This window comes from Pelophylax lessonae (assembly GCF_965119305.1).
Source record: "Pelophylax lessonae genome assembly, chromosome: 3".
NCBI lineage: Eukaryota > Metazoa > Chordata > Amphibia > Anura > Ranidae > Pelophylax > Pelophylax lessonae.
This window is the reverse complement of record NC_138770.1, coordinates 349,069,521-349,085,708: the sequence shown is the minus strand read 5'-3', so window position 1 is coordinate 349,085,708 and position 16,188 is coordinate 349,069,521. Positions and strand designations below refer to the sequence as shown.

Sequence of the window (16,188 nt, the reverse complement as noted above, 5' to 3'; positions counted from 1 at the left end):
ATTCAGGTCATCTTGGTGGCTCCAGATCGGCCTCGCGGGGCTTGGTACCCCGATCTGGTGCGGCTGGTCTCCGACGTTCCTTGGAAGCTTCCTCCCAGGGGGGATCTGCTGTCCCAAGGGCCAATCTTTCATCCTGCTTTACAGTTGCTGGCTTTGACGGCTTGGCTTTTGAACGCCAGGTGCTGATGGATAGAGGTTTGTCTGAGTCAGTGATTCCAATGCTGTTAAAAGCTAGGAAATCTACTTCTAGGGCGATCTACCATCATACGTTGAAGTCATACATTGCGTGGTGTGAGTCTCTTGGGGTTCATCCTCGCTTTTTTTCTCGGTGGCTTGGATCTTGACCTTCCTTCAACAGTGGGTTGAGCAGAAACTGTCCTTTAGTACTATCAAGGATCAGGTGTCAGCCTTAGCGGTCTTCTTAAAATGGGCTTTGGGAACGTACTCCCTGGTGCGTACCTTTCTTCAGGGAGTTAGGCAATTGGCCCCTCCAGTACGATCTCTGTTGCCGCCTTTTGGATCTCAATTTTGTGCTCTGTCCTCCAGAAGCCTCCTTTTGAGAATCTTCGGGAGATTCCCCTGCTTATGCTGTCCCAGAAGGTGGCCTTCTTGGTGACCATCACCTCTGCGCACAGGGTGTCAGAATTGGTGGCGTTATCCTGTCATTCACCTTACTTGGCGGTTCAGAGATAAGGTGGTTCTTTGTCCCTGTCCGTCGTTCCTTCCGAAGGTTGTCTCTGAGTTTCATTTGAATGAAGACGGTTTGCCTTCCCTGTGTCCCAGGCCAAAACATCCGAAGGAAATTGCTTTGCATGCCGTGGATGCGGTCTGGGCGATTAGGGTGCACCTGGCAGCTACGGAGTCTTTTAGGAAATCAGACTCCCTATTTATTTGAGCTTACGGATGGGCCTTGGAAAGGGTTGTCCGCTTCCTTTGCAACCATTTCCAGATGGATCAGACAGACGGGGATTCAGGTATACTCCATCATGGGTCAGGTCCCTTCTTTCCCTGTCAAGGCGCACTATACTCAGGCGCTCAGTGCCTCATGGGCCTTCTGTAATCAGGCGTCAGTGACACAGGTTTGCATAGTGGCCACCTGGTCATCGGTGCACACTTTCACAAAGTTCTATAAAGTGGATGTGTTTGCATCTGTGGATGCTTCCTTTGCCCGCAAGGTTTTGCAGGCTGCTGTTTAGAGGACCTGGTTCTCTGTGAGGGTGTTGTTTTTTTCAGGTAAGCTCTAATTGTTTTGGTTAAGCTCCTATTTACCTGGTTGGCTATAGTTAGCCCTGGGAATTTTTCGCTGTTTCCACCCCTCATGTTTAACACTGCTTTGGGACGTCCTAATGGTTAAGAAGATCAGGAGCATGGTCCATGAATGAACGAAAGAGAAAATGGGATTTTTGACTTACCGTAAAATCCATTTCTCTAATGTTCATTGACGGACACAGCACACACCCCTCTGTGGAGTTGTAATTCTTCTGACACTGCTTGTAACAAAACCGAGTACCTATAGCAGAGAAAGGGAGTATACCCCCTGGGACTGCCCATAGTCAGTCTTTTTTTCTACCTAGTGTCCTACTCCTGTAGGGGGCAATATAACCCAATGGTTAAGATCAGGAGCTGTGTCCGTCAATGAACATCAGAGAAATGGATTTTACAGTAAGTCAAAAATCCTATTTTTTCCAGGTACTTTGCTTAAAAAATATAGAATGTTTGGGAGGTCTAAGTAATTGTTTGGCAAAAAATACCGATTTTTACTTGTAAACAAAAAGTGTCAGAAAAGGCCTGGTCTTCAAGTGGTTAAAATAATTGATAAACCTGAAGCTCAAGTGCAGTCCCTTAGCAGTGACACAGCGTTCAGCTACATCCGTGTTGCTGCAGAGAGGAGTAGAGACTACACAAACACAAAAAGCAATCAGTATACTAAGTAAACACAACAAAAAGGTCAGGCCTGGCAGAGGTGGAGGTGACACTCTTCTTGCACTGTGTATTCATAATGCTTAGCCTGTTTGTCTCCCGGAGACAGTGCAAATGAAAGATGTCTTTCTGTATTTCAGTGCCCGCGTGTTGCTCTGCTCGTTACAACCTGGCAGTGTTGGCATTACTTGGATTCTTTATGGTCTATGCACTACGAGTCAATTTGAGTGTGGCGTTGGTTGGCATGATAAATTCAACTTCTCATGAACAAGAAAACAGAAGTGCCAATGTTTGTCCCGACCACACAGCTCACCCAGGCGTGCCTCACAATTCTACGGTAAGTTTTAAGGACCTGTATCATACACCGAGTTTTTTTCTACAGTCTTCGCTAGTGAATTGTAGGGATAGGTGTATCAGGCTTAATTACAGTATGTGCATAATAACATTTCCTGTGGCATTTAATTAATGGTAACTGCATGGGATTACAGACCTCACAAACGGCTCACTAAGTAAATAATAACAAAACCATCTGAAATGGATAAGTTAATTAACCAACTGCTGCCTGCTCACAGTAATTATACTGCAAGTAGGAGACAGGTACAGGCAGTCACATATATGTACATCGCCTGTACATGGGCAATGCTGCTCCTGTGACACAGGACACGGCGGATTACTGGTACCAGTACTCGGCTGCAATGCGTTGCCAGGGTATCCTATGATCGCTATGGTTGGTTATAGCAATCAAATGATTCCAATGTAAACAAAACAGCATTGAATGGATCCTATTCATGACTTCTTGCTTAGTGTTGTGAAGCTGTGATTGACTCACAGCTATCGCATGGTACCTGGCTGTCTGTACCATGTGATTGGCCACAGCTAACCACAACATGTCAACAATAACCCATTCATGACAGCTAAAACCATTGCCTATAAGAGTGAACTTCACTGTTAAAGCAATAATAGTGTAAAAAAAAACAATCCTTGATCACCCCCACTGTAGTACAGTGTCGGTATGGTGACAACGAACTACTCTGATGACAGGGTGTAAAAAAAATGATTAAAAAAAAGAAAATGTTTGTATCCTTGATCGCTGCTATACCAGTCATATATAAAAGGGAGACTATCTCTATAAGATTGTTTAAAGTGAAAGCACCACGTCCCAAATGAATATTGTACTATAGAAAGACTTTGGGCGCCAAAATTAGGGGACTTTTCAATTAGGGTGCTAGGTAGCTCTAGTGTAGAAGATAGAAATTAAAGCAGAAGTATAAAAGAGAAAATACTTTATTGAAAACGACCAGTAAAAAATACTGTAATCTAATGAATTACAATATACAAAAATGATTATATTAAAAACACATACAGTAAGTAGCCATATTATTTCATACAAACATAGACAATTGTACACTCCTAACACAGGGGTAAATAGTACTGTACTTTATACCCAGTTGCATCCACAATAGATGATATCTGTGCAGGATACGTAACGGCCCACAGTATTTAACCCAACATGTTTCGCGGCACTGCCGCCGCTTCTTCAGGGGTATTTTTGAGGGTATCACATTATATATTTGTAATGAAAAAACACTAAGATAAAGGGAATAGAGAAGAAACATAAGTACAATAATCATAAATATGTATTCATAATAATATATGAAATCTGCAATGTTTGAAAAATATCCAAATATATACAAAAATATAGCATTCATGCTGTGTCTATGGAAAAAACATCAAGACTAATACACAATATCATACCTGTCTGGCGTGCAACAAAAATCACGGCAATGGGAATGTGACCGCAAGGCAAGGGGAGATCCCCCCGGGGGCGGACATGGGAGACCGACCACAAATTAGGGCAAACAATGCGGCTGATAGACAATAGGGTCTGAAAATTCAAAATAGATAAACACATATATTAAGTCCCATATGTTGCCATTCGGTGTCTCAACTTAAAAAAGGAGGGGGAAGGAGACAACTACATGGCGCACATTGGGCAATACACTATAAAACCATATTGACCATATAGATTCTTACCTCAATATTACCCACTGGTAGGTGTGGGCGGGGACTGGGAAGAGTATAGGTGGTATTTATAATAGATCAAAGCAGATCCACAACGGTACTGCCTGAAAAGAGCAAATGTAGAGTGCTATATATGTGGTGTATGGCAAGGCAGTATTATAAACAGCAAGACAAAATGTATTGCTGAAATAGTGTTATATGGATAGGTATATAAGTTATGTCACCACAGGGACCATACTGATAAGTTTGACCAGTAAAAATCAAAAACTATCTTGCAGATGCATGTGTATACAGCAACAGCCCAACAACACATGCATATAACTACATAGATATGTTTGGTGGTAAAATATAAGAAAAACAGATGGCAGAGTGTGGTCAATAGTGACAAATGCACAATAAATGAGGATACAAGCCAATAGCTGGATTGCTCCGTCATTTAAGTGGTGCATGTCAAAAAAAGGATATTGAATAGTGAACATCAAAGAACCAGATGATTACCTATGAGAAGACCAAGAGTCGCGTCCAGTCCCCGCAGATCGCAATGACGGATGCCGAGTTGCCGCTATTTGTATGGTCGAATGACTCCACCCGGATGACGTACAAGGCGTGCGTCCTGACGAACATCCGGGCTGGCGTCAGGAGTGCGCGCGCAACCAGCGCATACGCACCAGCCAGAAGCTGGCCGACATCCAAAATCCGCCCGTCGGAGCCATAGAGGAGGTTCCGCAAGCGTGAGGAGGAGGGGCGAGACAAACCAGCATATCAGCCACCAACCACCCGAAGGGGGAGGGGCGATACCTGACGTCACGTGCCCGCCATTGGGGGAACCCAAAGCAGTCATATCCCAATGATGATTGATCAAATGAACAATCAGAAAGCCGGACTCATGCCTTGACACAGGGACAAAAGACATTGTGCAACACTGGATGCTATATCATAGACACAGAGAAGAAACAACATTATACAGAAATGAGCTGTAATATTGATCAATACATATATAACGAGAAAAAAATATGTATAAATAGAAAAACACAGTTATCATTGGTCAACCGGTTTAAATATATGCTTAACCATACTGATAAATGTAATATAAGTGTTGTAGGCACTATACCTGTACACTATGGCTGTCCATAGGTGTATAAACCCCTCAGGAAGCCATAGATTGTATATATATTATGATGTGAGCATGGACTGATGATGCTGGACAGGGAAGATCGAAAATGAAAGAATAAGGGTGATGCGAAAATAAATAATATACGAAACAAGGAAAAAGGAGAGAAAAGAAACTATCCCAAGGAAAGGGAGAAGAATGGGGCTGAAGGGATGTGAGGGGGGACAAGACATAAGAGAAGAAAGTAAAAAAAAAAAAAAAAACAGAACAAAAAGGAAAAAACATAAAAACATAATTCAGTATAAACGACTTACAAGAATGCTTTATAGGAATGAGCCTCATTTAATCCTGGGGGCACGGTAGCGTTTAACCTCTCTATCCAGAGAGTTTCACGCTGTAATATCCTCTGGTCCCAGTTACCTCCTCTGAGATCAGGGGGTATAACTTCCAATACCCTGAACTTTACACATGAATTGTCAAACCTATGGTGTAACCCGATATGTCGGGTGACCGGGGACAAAATCTTTCCCCCACCTGAGTAATATACATGGTCCCCCACTCGTTGGCCCAATTGCCTAATTGTTTTGCCAACGTAGAAGGCGGAACACTGACATTTCATGAGGTATATCACACCCCGAGTGGAACAGTCTGCAAACCCACGTAATTTGTGGGAAAGACCATTAGGTAACTTTGTAATAGGACCCTCCTCAATCCAGGGGCAGCGAGAGCAACCACCACATTGGTATGTGCCAGGCCTGCCCCTGGGTTGGGGCTGGTTGTCAGTATAATGACTTTTAATCAAAAGATCTCTAAGAGATGTAGCTCGCCTGAAGACAATTTCGGGATAATCCTTAACATATTTAGAGAGAGTGTTTTCCTCACTCAGTAGATGCCAATGTCTCTGGAATATGGCTCTTAATTGCTGGTGATTGTCAAAAAACTGGGTAATTAGTTTTACCGTTGGATTGGAATCCATTTTGCCTTTTCGCTGCAGTATGTCTTTTCTCTCAAGTCCCCTTGCCTTGTTAAAGGCTTTTCTTAGAATGGTGCGGGAATATCCTCTCAAAAGTAGTCTCTCTTGAAGTTTTTTGGCTTCCCGAAGGAAGTCCATCTCCAGAGAGCAATTTCTTCTTATGCGCAAATATTGCGCATAAGGAATGCTGTTCTTTAATGGGATAGGATGAGCACTAGAGGCGTGCAGGAGCATATTTCCCGCACTAGGTTTCCTATATAAACTTGTAACAATATGACCATTACTGTCCTTTCTAACTTCGATGTCCAAAAACACAATACATTCCGGATGGAAATTATAGGTAAATTTAAGATTGAAATCATTCACGTTCAGTGAAGATAAAAATTTTTCTAGTTCGACTTTAGGGCCTGTCCATATCAGGAACAAGTCATCGATGTAACGAAACCAGTGTGTTACATATTTCAACCAGGATGTATAGGAGTCGCAAGAGGAAACGTGTTTTTCCCACCCTCCCAAGAATAAATTGGCATAGGAGGGGGCGCAGCACGTTCCCATTGCGACACCTTGTTGTTGTAAATAAGTTGTTTCCATAAAAGTAAAAAAGTTGTGAGTTAAAATAAATCTTAAGAGGGACAGGATGAAATCATTATGAGGCCATGTACGCTGATGCTGTTCATATAGAAATGAACCAACCTGCCGGATGCCCTCCTCGTGCGGTATACTCGAGTAAAGGGCCTCTATGTCAACCGCTACGAGGAGGGCATCCGGGGGTACCTGGACACCGTCGATGTGTCTAAGCAGATCGGGGGTATCTTGAATGAAAGACGGTAGGGATTGAACAAAGGGACGTAGAAAGAAATCGACATACTTGCTTGCGTTTTCCGAGATCAAGCCAATCCCAGAGACGATGGGTCTGCCGGGAGGTTTTTTAGAGTTTTTATGTATTTTAGGTAAGGAATACATTGTAGGGGTCCTGGGATGTTTAATTATCAAAAAATCATGTACATCCTTATCTATAATCCCTGATAAATAAGCTTCAAAGCATAGATTTTTGAGTTCATTTTGAAAATTTATGGTTAAATCAGGGTGAATGGGGATATACCATTGGCGATTGTTCAAAATATCGAGGCACATATTCTGATACTGATCGTGTGACATTATAACCACGTTACCCCCCCTTATCAGAGGGTTTTATAACGTAATGGGGATTTTTTTGTAGATGTTGAAGAGCCAAACTTTGAGATGCTATAAGATTTTCAGAAACCAGTCATATGATGAAGCGGTGCTGCATTGGTGACAGTTCATTGACGGACACAGTGCTCCATAATCAGAAAGATGGGGTTATATTGCCCCCTACAGGTGTAGGACACTAGGCAGAAAAAAGACTTGGCTACGCCTATGGGCAGTCCTAGCTAGTATACATTCCCCTCTCTTATATAGGCCTTCAGTTTTTTTTCTGCCTAGTCAGGAGTAAGGACCTAGTTCCCTGCCAGGATCTCTGGTCCTAGCATTTTTATTTCTTTTTGCATGGTATTTTTTCTCCTGGTTTTTTCTTGTGAGATCTACAATCAACTGCCTGACTGGGCGATGGGTTGGGTACCTAGATCCAGCGGTCCCCCTAGTCTGGCCAGCAAGCCTGCCCAGACCACAGCTCTGCCCTGGGGCGGCTGTGACATAGCCCCACTGGACGGGGGCTGGCTTGCGAGTTAAACTCCTTGCGAGGTCGCATACGACCGGGTCTTTGCAGCTTTCCTCTTGGCCGACAGCAGTCCTGTGCCTGGATCCCCCCCCCCCCCCTGTCCATGGTGGCTGTTGCCTGAGCTCCATGGATCCCTCCTGGTTCCCTGGGAGCTTCGTGGATGCCGCATGTGGGGACCATTTAGCTGTGGTTGGCGCCATTTCTTTGAGACCTGTGTGAATCTATTGACCGGCAGCCATGTTTCTGTAGTCGGGTATATCTGGCAGCCACAGAGTCTTTTCAGAGGTCAGACTCACTGTGATCATGGACTGGCCAAGAAAAGGGCTATCCGATCCACATCTGCGACCATTTCCAGATGGATCAGACAGACGGTGTCTCAGGTCTATTTTATCAAGGGTCTGGTTCCTCCTTTCCCTGTAACGGCGCACTCTACTCCGGCGCTTAGTGCTTCTTGGGCCTTCCATCATCAGGCGTCAGTGGCTCAGGTTTGCAAGGCGGCCACTTGGTCTTCGGTGCACACTTTCACTAAATTCTACAAAGTGGATGTTTTAGCATCTGTGGATGCTCCCTTTGGCTGCATGGTTTTGCAGCCTGCTGTTTAGAGGGTCTGTTCCCTCTTTGGGGGTGTATTGTTCACATTGGGCTCCAGTTGTTGTTTTTTTCCTTTTAGCTCCTGTTACCTGGTTAGCTTCTTGTATTTTACCCTTGGGAGTTTTTTTTTGTCCCACCCCTCATGTTTGGCACTGCTTGGGGACGTCCCTATGGTTCTGAATATGGAGCGCTGTGTCCGTCAATGAACTCCGAGAAATGGATTTTGTGGTAAGTGCAAAAATCCTATTTTCCTAATTTTCCATAAAATTGTGACAAACAATTACAACTGAAAAAAAACTCGCCATACCTCTTACTAAATACCTTGGAATGCCTACTTTCCAAAAAAGGGACATTTTGGTAGGTATTTGTACTGTCCTGGCAGTTTAGAGCCTCAAGTGATTAGACAGGCAGCACAATTTTCAAAAAAAAAAAATTATATATATATATATTACAGTAGTTTTTGTAGATGGTATAACTTTCACACAAAAACACTATTATACATTATAGTATTATACACTCATTGGGATTTTTTTTTTTTTTTTTACCAAAGCCAGATAGTAAAACCTTGGATTGAGAGCATAATTTATTTCCGGAAACATGCTTGTAATCCAAAGCACTCTTATATCAAAGTGAATTTCCCCATAAGAAATAATGGAAACTCAGATGATTTGTTCCACAACCATTTATTCATAGGTCCTTCAGTTTAAAGTCCATATAAAATGATTATAGCAATGTGATAGGTTGTGTAACCATAAAATGTCCATACACAAATGGCAGCCTCCACAAGGGGATTAGAAGCAAAATCCAGCAGGAGCTACAGAGTATAAAAGAGAAAAGAGGCACCTCTAAGTGTAGCAATATGGTTACATTTAATGAAGGTACAACATTTAGCAACTCTCATGGTTGATAATTAAAAGAGGCACATTTCGGAATGCAGGCTTCCAGGGTAAAGCTGTCCACATAGACCATCCTCCTCACCGCCAGCTCTAACCGCCATCAGTCTGCAGTCGTGACCTGGAAGACTACCCTGCAGTAGAACGATCTGAAAGCGAGGCTTGAAGCACTCGTGGTGCGCAGTGTGGAAGGGATGATGGCGGTGCGGAGGATGGTCTATGTAGACAACTTTACCCCAGATGCCTGCATACTTAGATTTCCCTGTTTTAATCGCCAGCCATGTCAGTTGCTAAATGTTTTACTGTCCTTAAATGTAACCATATTGATACACTTAGAGGCACCTCTCTTCTCTTTTATACTCAGTTGTGATGTGACGCGACGCTACTTGTATATCAAGACATCGCTTGTTTATCAATTTTATAAAAAAAAATTTGCTTGTCTTGCAAAACGCTCTCAAACCAAGTTACTCTCAATCCAAGGTTTTACTGTAGCAGAATAAATGTGGCTTAAATTTATGAAGACCTTTTTATTTTAATGGAACAGATTTCACTTTTTTTGGTCTGTTTTTATTTTTATTTTAAAAAATTAAAAAAAACAAGTGGTGATCAAATACCTCCAAAATAAAGCTATATTTGTGTGGAAAAAAATTATATAAATTTAATTTGTGTACAGTGTTTGATGACTGCGCAATTGGCAGTTAAAGTAGCACAGTGCTGAATAGCAGAAAATGGCCTGGTCATGAAGGGGGTAAAACCTTCCAGAGGTCAAGTGGTTGAATGAAACAACAAAAAATAATCATCTTGGAAAATATTAGGCTGCAACCTTTTATTGGGATTAAAAGGATATAAACAAAATTAATAAACTTTCTTTAAGCTTTATAAATATAAACCATGAAATAAATATCAAACCCAGAAGCTCAGTCACCAAGACTCAAGCTAAAGGTAACCGTCCATTAGTCTTTAACTGTCACTGTCCACCCATACCCCCAAAAAAAGGATAGCCGCAGCAAAGGAAAGGGAGGACGCGACAGTTTGCCTTCACTGAAGGTCTAACTGCTAACAAACATCTCAGGAGCAAAATATTTAAAAGTGAATGTGAATCTCGGTTGGATGATAGGCTTACCTCCCAGAAATTCCATAGCTAATCAAAGGGTGAGAAGCAGCTAGTTGATCTGCCGAGCAACAGTTGTTAACAGAAATCCTGACTGGATACTGACAAAAGAACAGTAAAGACCCTATAAACCACTAAAACAGGCCCTAATTTGAAAAGGGGTACTAGGGGCTCGCAGTCCCATGCGACGACTGCATATTATTTGTAGGCTGACAGGATTGTTGTATTTAACCACTTGCCGACCGCTCACATTGAGCCTACTGCGGCAAAGTGGTTCTTTATCGTCCAGCGATGTAGACCTACGTCGCTGGACTCCTCCCCTTGTGGGCGGCGCGTGCGTGCCGCTGGAGGCTCGCTCCCGCTGTATTCAGTCACAGCGGAAGTCGGGCCAGGGGAGGAGAGGCGGCCGCTCTTCCCCGATCGTCGGGGATCGAGTGAGGAGATTCGCCCGCTTGTGTAAACAAAGCGGGCGGATCTCCTAAGTGACAGGCAGGGACAGATTTGCAGGATTCAGCATAGCTGAACCTGCAATCTGTGCCTGTGTCACAGTGTCTCCTCCCCCCACACATGTCAGTAAGCACCAGGCATACAATAACCCCTTGATCACCAATAAAAGTTAACCCCTTCCCTGCCAGTGTCATTTTTACAGTAACAGTGCAGATTTTTAGCACTGATTAGTGTAGTAATGTCACTGGTACCCCCAAAAGTGTCAAAAATGTCAGTCAAGGGTCCGATCTGTCCGCCACAATGTCGCTGTCCCGCAAAAAAAATCGCAGATCGCCGCCATTACTAGTTAAAAAAAAAAAACAAAAATGACATAAATTTCCCGTAGTTAATAGCTGCGATAATTTTTGCGCAAACCAATCAAAATACGCTTATTGCGTTTTTTTTTTTTTTATTTATTTTATTTTTTACCAAAAATATGTAGCCGAAAACAAATTGGCCTAAAATGTTAAAAAATTTTGATTTTTTTACATTTTTTTTTTTGGGGAATTTCATATAAAAAAATGTGAAAAATATTGTTATTTTTTCAAAATTGTCGCTCTTTTTTTGTTTAAAGCGCAAAAAGTAAAAATCGCACAGGGGATCAAATACCACCAAAAGGAAGCTCTATTTGTGGGAGAAAAAAGGCCATCAATCTAATTTTGGTACAGCATCGCACGACCGCGCAATTGTCCGTTAAAGTAACGCAGTGCCGAATCGCAAAATATGGCCTGGTCAGGAATAGGGTAAAATCTTCCACTCTTAAAGCGGTTAAAAATACGCTCATTGAGAATTTTTTTCATCAAAGACTTGTAGCTAAATACATTTTGGCTGAAATATATGACAAAAATTTAATATATTGGATATTTTTTAACTGTCAAAGTAGAAAAATATTGTTATTTTTTCAAAATTGTCGCTTTTTTTTATTATCGCAAAAAATGAAAAGCGCAGAGGTGATTAAATACCACCAAAAGAAAGCTCTGTGGGGAAAAAAAGGACGTAAATTTCGTTTGGGTACGGCACTGCATGACCGCGCAATTTTCAGTTAAAGTCGCACAGTGCCGAATCGCAAAAAGTGGCCTGGACGTAAAGCAGATAAATCCTCCGGTGGTAAAGTGGTTAAAAAAAAAAAATGGTGTCCTTCCTAAACTTCTAATAAGCACTCACCTTCTGATAAAGAATTGTCCGTACACTGCCCCAGCCAATTCAGTGAATGTCTTAGGCTCTATTCACAGGGTCTTCCATTTGTCCATTTTCATCCGTCTGTTTACAGATGAAAAATGGACAGCAATGCATTCCTATGGGCAAATGGATGGAAACGTCTGTCCATGTGGAAGAGGCCTTAAACAATCTATGGAAGTGGTTTCAACCCAAGGGGTATGCCAACGTCCCTATACCGTTGTTTTGTCCCCACATGAAGGCGAATGAAGGTATAACTGATAATAGCTGTGTGACTTCCTACCTTCGTATCCAAGCAGTGGGGTAGACCGGACCGGCAGATGCTCAGGTTAGATGAATCCAGACTTAGGCATGAAGATGAAATCAAACGTGGGTTTATTCAATCCAGATACAGCAATAAACGGTGATACAATACTGTCCTGTAGTAGTGGTTTCAATATCGTCCTGTTGGTGTCTATCCTGAGGCAAACTGCTGGTCAAAAACTGATGTCTTTTCACAAGTCCAAAAATGTGGAGAGTTTCCAGTCACACAGCCTTAATGAACTGAAGATGGCTGCTGAATGTGACAAGACATGCAAATTCTGGCCAGCAGATGGCAGCAGTACAACAATGCATAAAAACAACAAGAGAAAGAAAGATGATAATGCAATGTACAAATAACTGAGGAGAACAGCACACTCCCCGTCGGAAATTTCCTTTGGAGATTTCACTATGAAGAATGTCCAAGAAATATGATACAACCTGCAACAAAGAACATGTTAAAATGCAATAAACACAACAGTCGGGTTCCCTGACTCGTAGTAGAGTAGATCATGAAGTTCAAGTTCAGTCCTTTTTCATCCTTCAGGAACGTTCTCGGTGGGTAATACTAAAATGAGTTCGTTAATTGGCCTTGCAAATGTTTTAAGCTCACCTTTCCTGAAGATCTTCAACTCCACCTTTCGGACCTTGCCATCTTTGCTAGGAAAAACCTTTGTAATTAGTCCCATAGGCCAGACAATCCTTTCGGTTTGTTGCTCCTTCATCAATACGAGGTCTCCTTCTTTCAAGTTTGGTTTTTGATGTTGCCATTTTCTCCTTCCTTGAAGAATATTGAGGTACTCTTTTCGCCATCTGTTCCAGAAGCAATCTGCCAGGTGTTGTACACGTTTCCAGTGTTTTTGGTAGATATTCCCATGAGTAAATTTTCCACTAGGCATTAGCATATTGTCAGTTTTTTGGGTAAGTAGAATAGCTGGAGACAGTATGGCTGGTGTTTCAGGATCCATAGACACTGGCACAAGGGGTCTTGAATTTATAATAGCTGAAACTTCAGCAAGAATAGTGACAAGAGTCTCATGTGTAAGTCTTGAAGAATTTACATCCATCAACATAGAATTTAAGATGTTGCGTGAGATCCCGATCATTCTCTCCCAGGAACCCCCCCATATGGGAACTATGAGGAGGATTAAAAATCCAGGTGCAACCTTTCTCCGCCAACTGGTCTTGAATAGGCTTAGTGTCGATGTTCAGTTCTCTACAGGCTCCAATGAAGTTACTTCCTTGGTCTGACCTCAACTGTTTCACTGGTCCTCTGATTGCAAAGAACCGTCTTAAGGCATTAATGAGGCTGGATGTGTCCATAGATTCTATCACCTCTATGTCAACGGCTCGCACACTCATGCAAGTAAATAGCACAGCCCAACGTTTACTGTTTGCATGACCGCCACGGGTGGTGCGGACACCATCCATGGTCCAAAGACGTCCAGACCAGTGTAGGTGAAGGGCGGTTCTGTACATAGTCTATCCGCAGTCAAGTCGGCCATTTGTTGGTGTAGCTGTTTTCCTCTTGCTTTACGACAGTGCACACAGTCATGCAGTAGTTGGGCTACACGTCTCTTCATACCTATAATCCAAAGACCTGCAGACCTTAACTTGCCCTCAGTGATTTGTCTGCCCTGGTGTTCAGCCTTTTTGTGGTAGTGTTGGATCAGCAACGTGGTGATATGATGTTTGCTGGGAATAATGACAGGATTTTTTTCCACAACTCCTAGGTGGGCTTGATTCAAACGACCACCAACTCTGAGCAGGCCAAAACTGTCCATAATTTGATATAAGTTAGCAAGAGGACTTTTTAGAGTTATCTGCTGTCTATTGTTCAAGCACTTCCATTCTACATTAAATTCTGCTGGGCATGACGTATTATGAGAGACTCGCTACGAGAAATGTCCTCAGCAGAGAAGGGTTTATGGCAGACATGCCAACCATGACAATCTTTGTCATCCTGAGTATTGTGATAACATCTAGCGATGTGCACTAACCTTGCAATGGTTCTGACAAGTCTCATCCAACTGGAGAAATGTTCGAAGCGATGACAGTCAAGGCTGGAGGTCTGTCTTGTTTCAGTGACTAATGCACTAACTTCAGCGCGGATTTCTGGATCATTATCCGGATCCTGGATGCTGAAAACTTCCTGTACACATTCGTCTGCCCATCCTAGCAGAAACTCCGGACCTGTAAGCCAAGTAGAGTTAGTAAAAGAACCTATAGACATAGGCCTGGTGGCGTGATCTGCTGGATTGGTACAGAATATTTTGTCCATAAAGGCGACAATGTGTTCTCTCGTCTCAGGCTTGCTGTTCATGGTACGCTGAAGAGATTTAAATCTGGATAGTGCTTGCTCCAGATTGTCCAGGAGCCTTACCCTGGTGGTTCGGAAGGGTAATGGAGAAATCCAGTGATCGGTTTCGTCTTTAAATAACTCACTGTCCTCTACTGATAAGGCTACTTTATCGTCATCCTTGGTTGTGTGAAAGACTGATCTCCCCAAGTTGTCAGCAAAGAGGGGAGAAATTATGTTAGGTGGTTGTATGAGGTCTGGAGACTTCTCCTTCACTTCATAGTGATGAGGACACGGCTTAATGCAAGTTGTGCGTCCATCTGCTCACACGTACGTTTTAAAGGAGTCAATTCTTGGTTGATCCAAGCATACATTTCCTAGGACTACCCATCCCAAGTCCAGCCTCTGGGCATATGGCGCGTAGTCAGGACTATTACATTGTTGACGCACCTTGTGCACCCTTAGATTGTCTCTGCCAAGCAGGAGTAGAATCTCGGCATTGTTGTCCATAGGTGGGATAACGTTGGCTAGGTGCCTTAGGTGGGGTTGGTAAAATGCAGCTTCTGGGGTAGGAATCTCATCCCTATAGTTAGGTATTTGATCGCATTCAATCAGCGTTGGTAGGGGTATTTCTGTATTCCCACTGATGGGAGAAGCAATGAATCCTTGCACTCTCCTGCCGCTAGTCTCTGAGGCCTGAGCAGGTGTTTAAGATGTAGGGTTCCGATGGTCCCTTTATCCCAAAGGCTTCAAAGAATTTAGGTCCCGCTAGGGACCGGTTGCTTTGGTCATCGATGATGGCATACATTTTTATTGCCTTTTCTGGTAGTCCCTCTGGATAGACCTTGATTAGGCATATTCGGGCACAACATTTCTCACTTCGGCCCTCACCACATACTTCCAAACATGAGCAGGAAACAGCGGCGGTTGTGTTAGCGTGGTTCTGGGGCTCCTCGCCATGACTTGGAGCAGGACTGGTGGTGACGGCAGCTGGTGAGTCTCTGGGGAGTTGAACTGGGTGCATAGCTGAGGCATGTCTTTCACTATGACACTCCTCACACTTGATGGATTTACAGTCCTTAGCCATGTGCTCCAATGAAGCGCAGCATCTGAAACATACCCCAAGCTCGCTGAGGACTTTCTTGCGCTCCTGTATGGTTTTGGATCTAAACCCTCTGCATTTGTTCAGTGAGTATGGTTTTTTATGAATGGGACATTCACGATTGAAGAACTTGTCTCCTGATGAGGTATTGTACTGTTTACCCGTGGATGCTGCAGAAGACGGTAGGTTAGTCTTTCTAACACTCACGCTGCTCTTAAAGTCTCTGTGTTTATGCATGACACTTTCATACCTTGATGATGGTGTCGCTGAAGCTGTAGTGTTGAACTCCAGGAAATCGAGGCTGGGGTCATTCCTCATCTGGGACTGTTCATCAATGAATCGGCAGAAATGAATAAATGGGGGAAAGGTGACGTCATGCACCCTTTTGTACCTTGAGACTGATGTTGCCCACTTTTCTTGCAGACTGTATGGTAGTTTCACGACAATTGGGTTCACTCCATGGGCTGTATCCAGGTAGCACAGCCCGGTCAGACGAGGGTCTCTT

General features: G+C 43.1%; 1 protein-coding gene across 1 annotated transcript in view; it reads left to right on the top strand.

Moving 5' to 3' along the window:
* The window catches only part of SLC17A5 (solute carrier family 17 member 5), a 101,001-nt gene that overhangs the window by 24,177 nt on the left and 60,636 nt on the right, over positions 1 to 16,188 (top strand). The window contains exon 2 of the mRNA XM_082249918.1: positions 2,061 to 2,257. Within this exon, the coding sequence (XP_082106044.1) occupies positions 2,061 to 2,257 (197 nt within the window). The remainder of the gene's footprint in view (positions 1 to 2,060; positions 2,258 to 16,188) is intronic.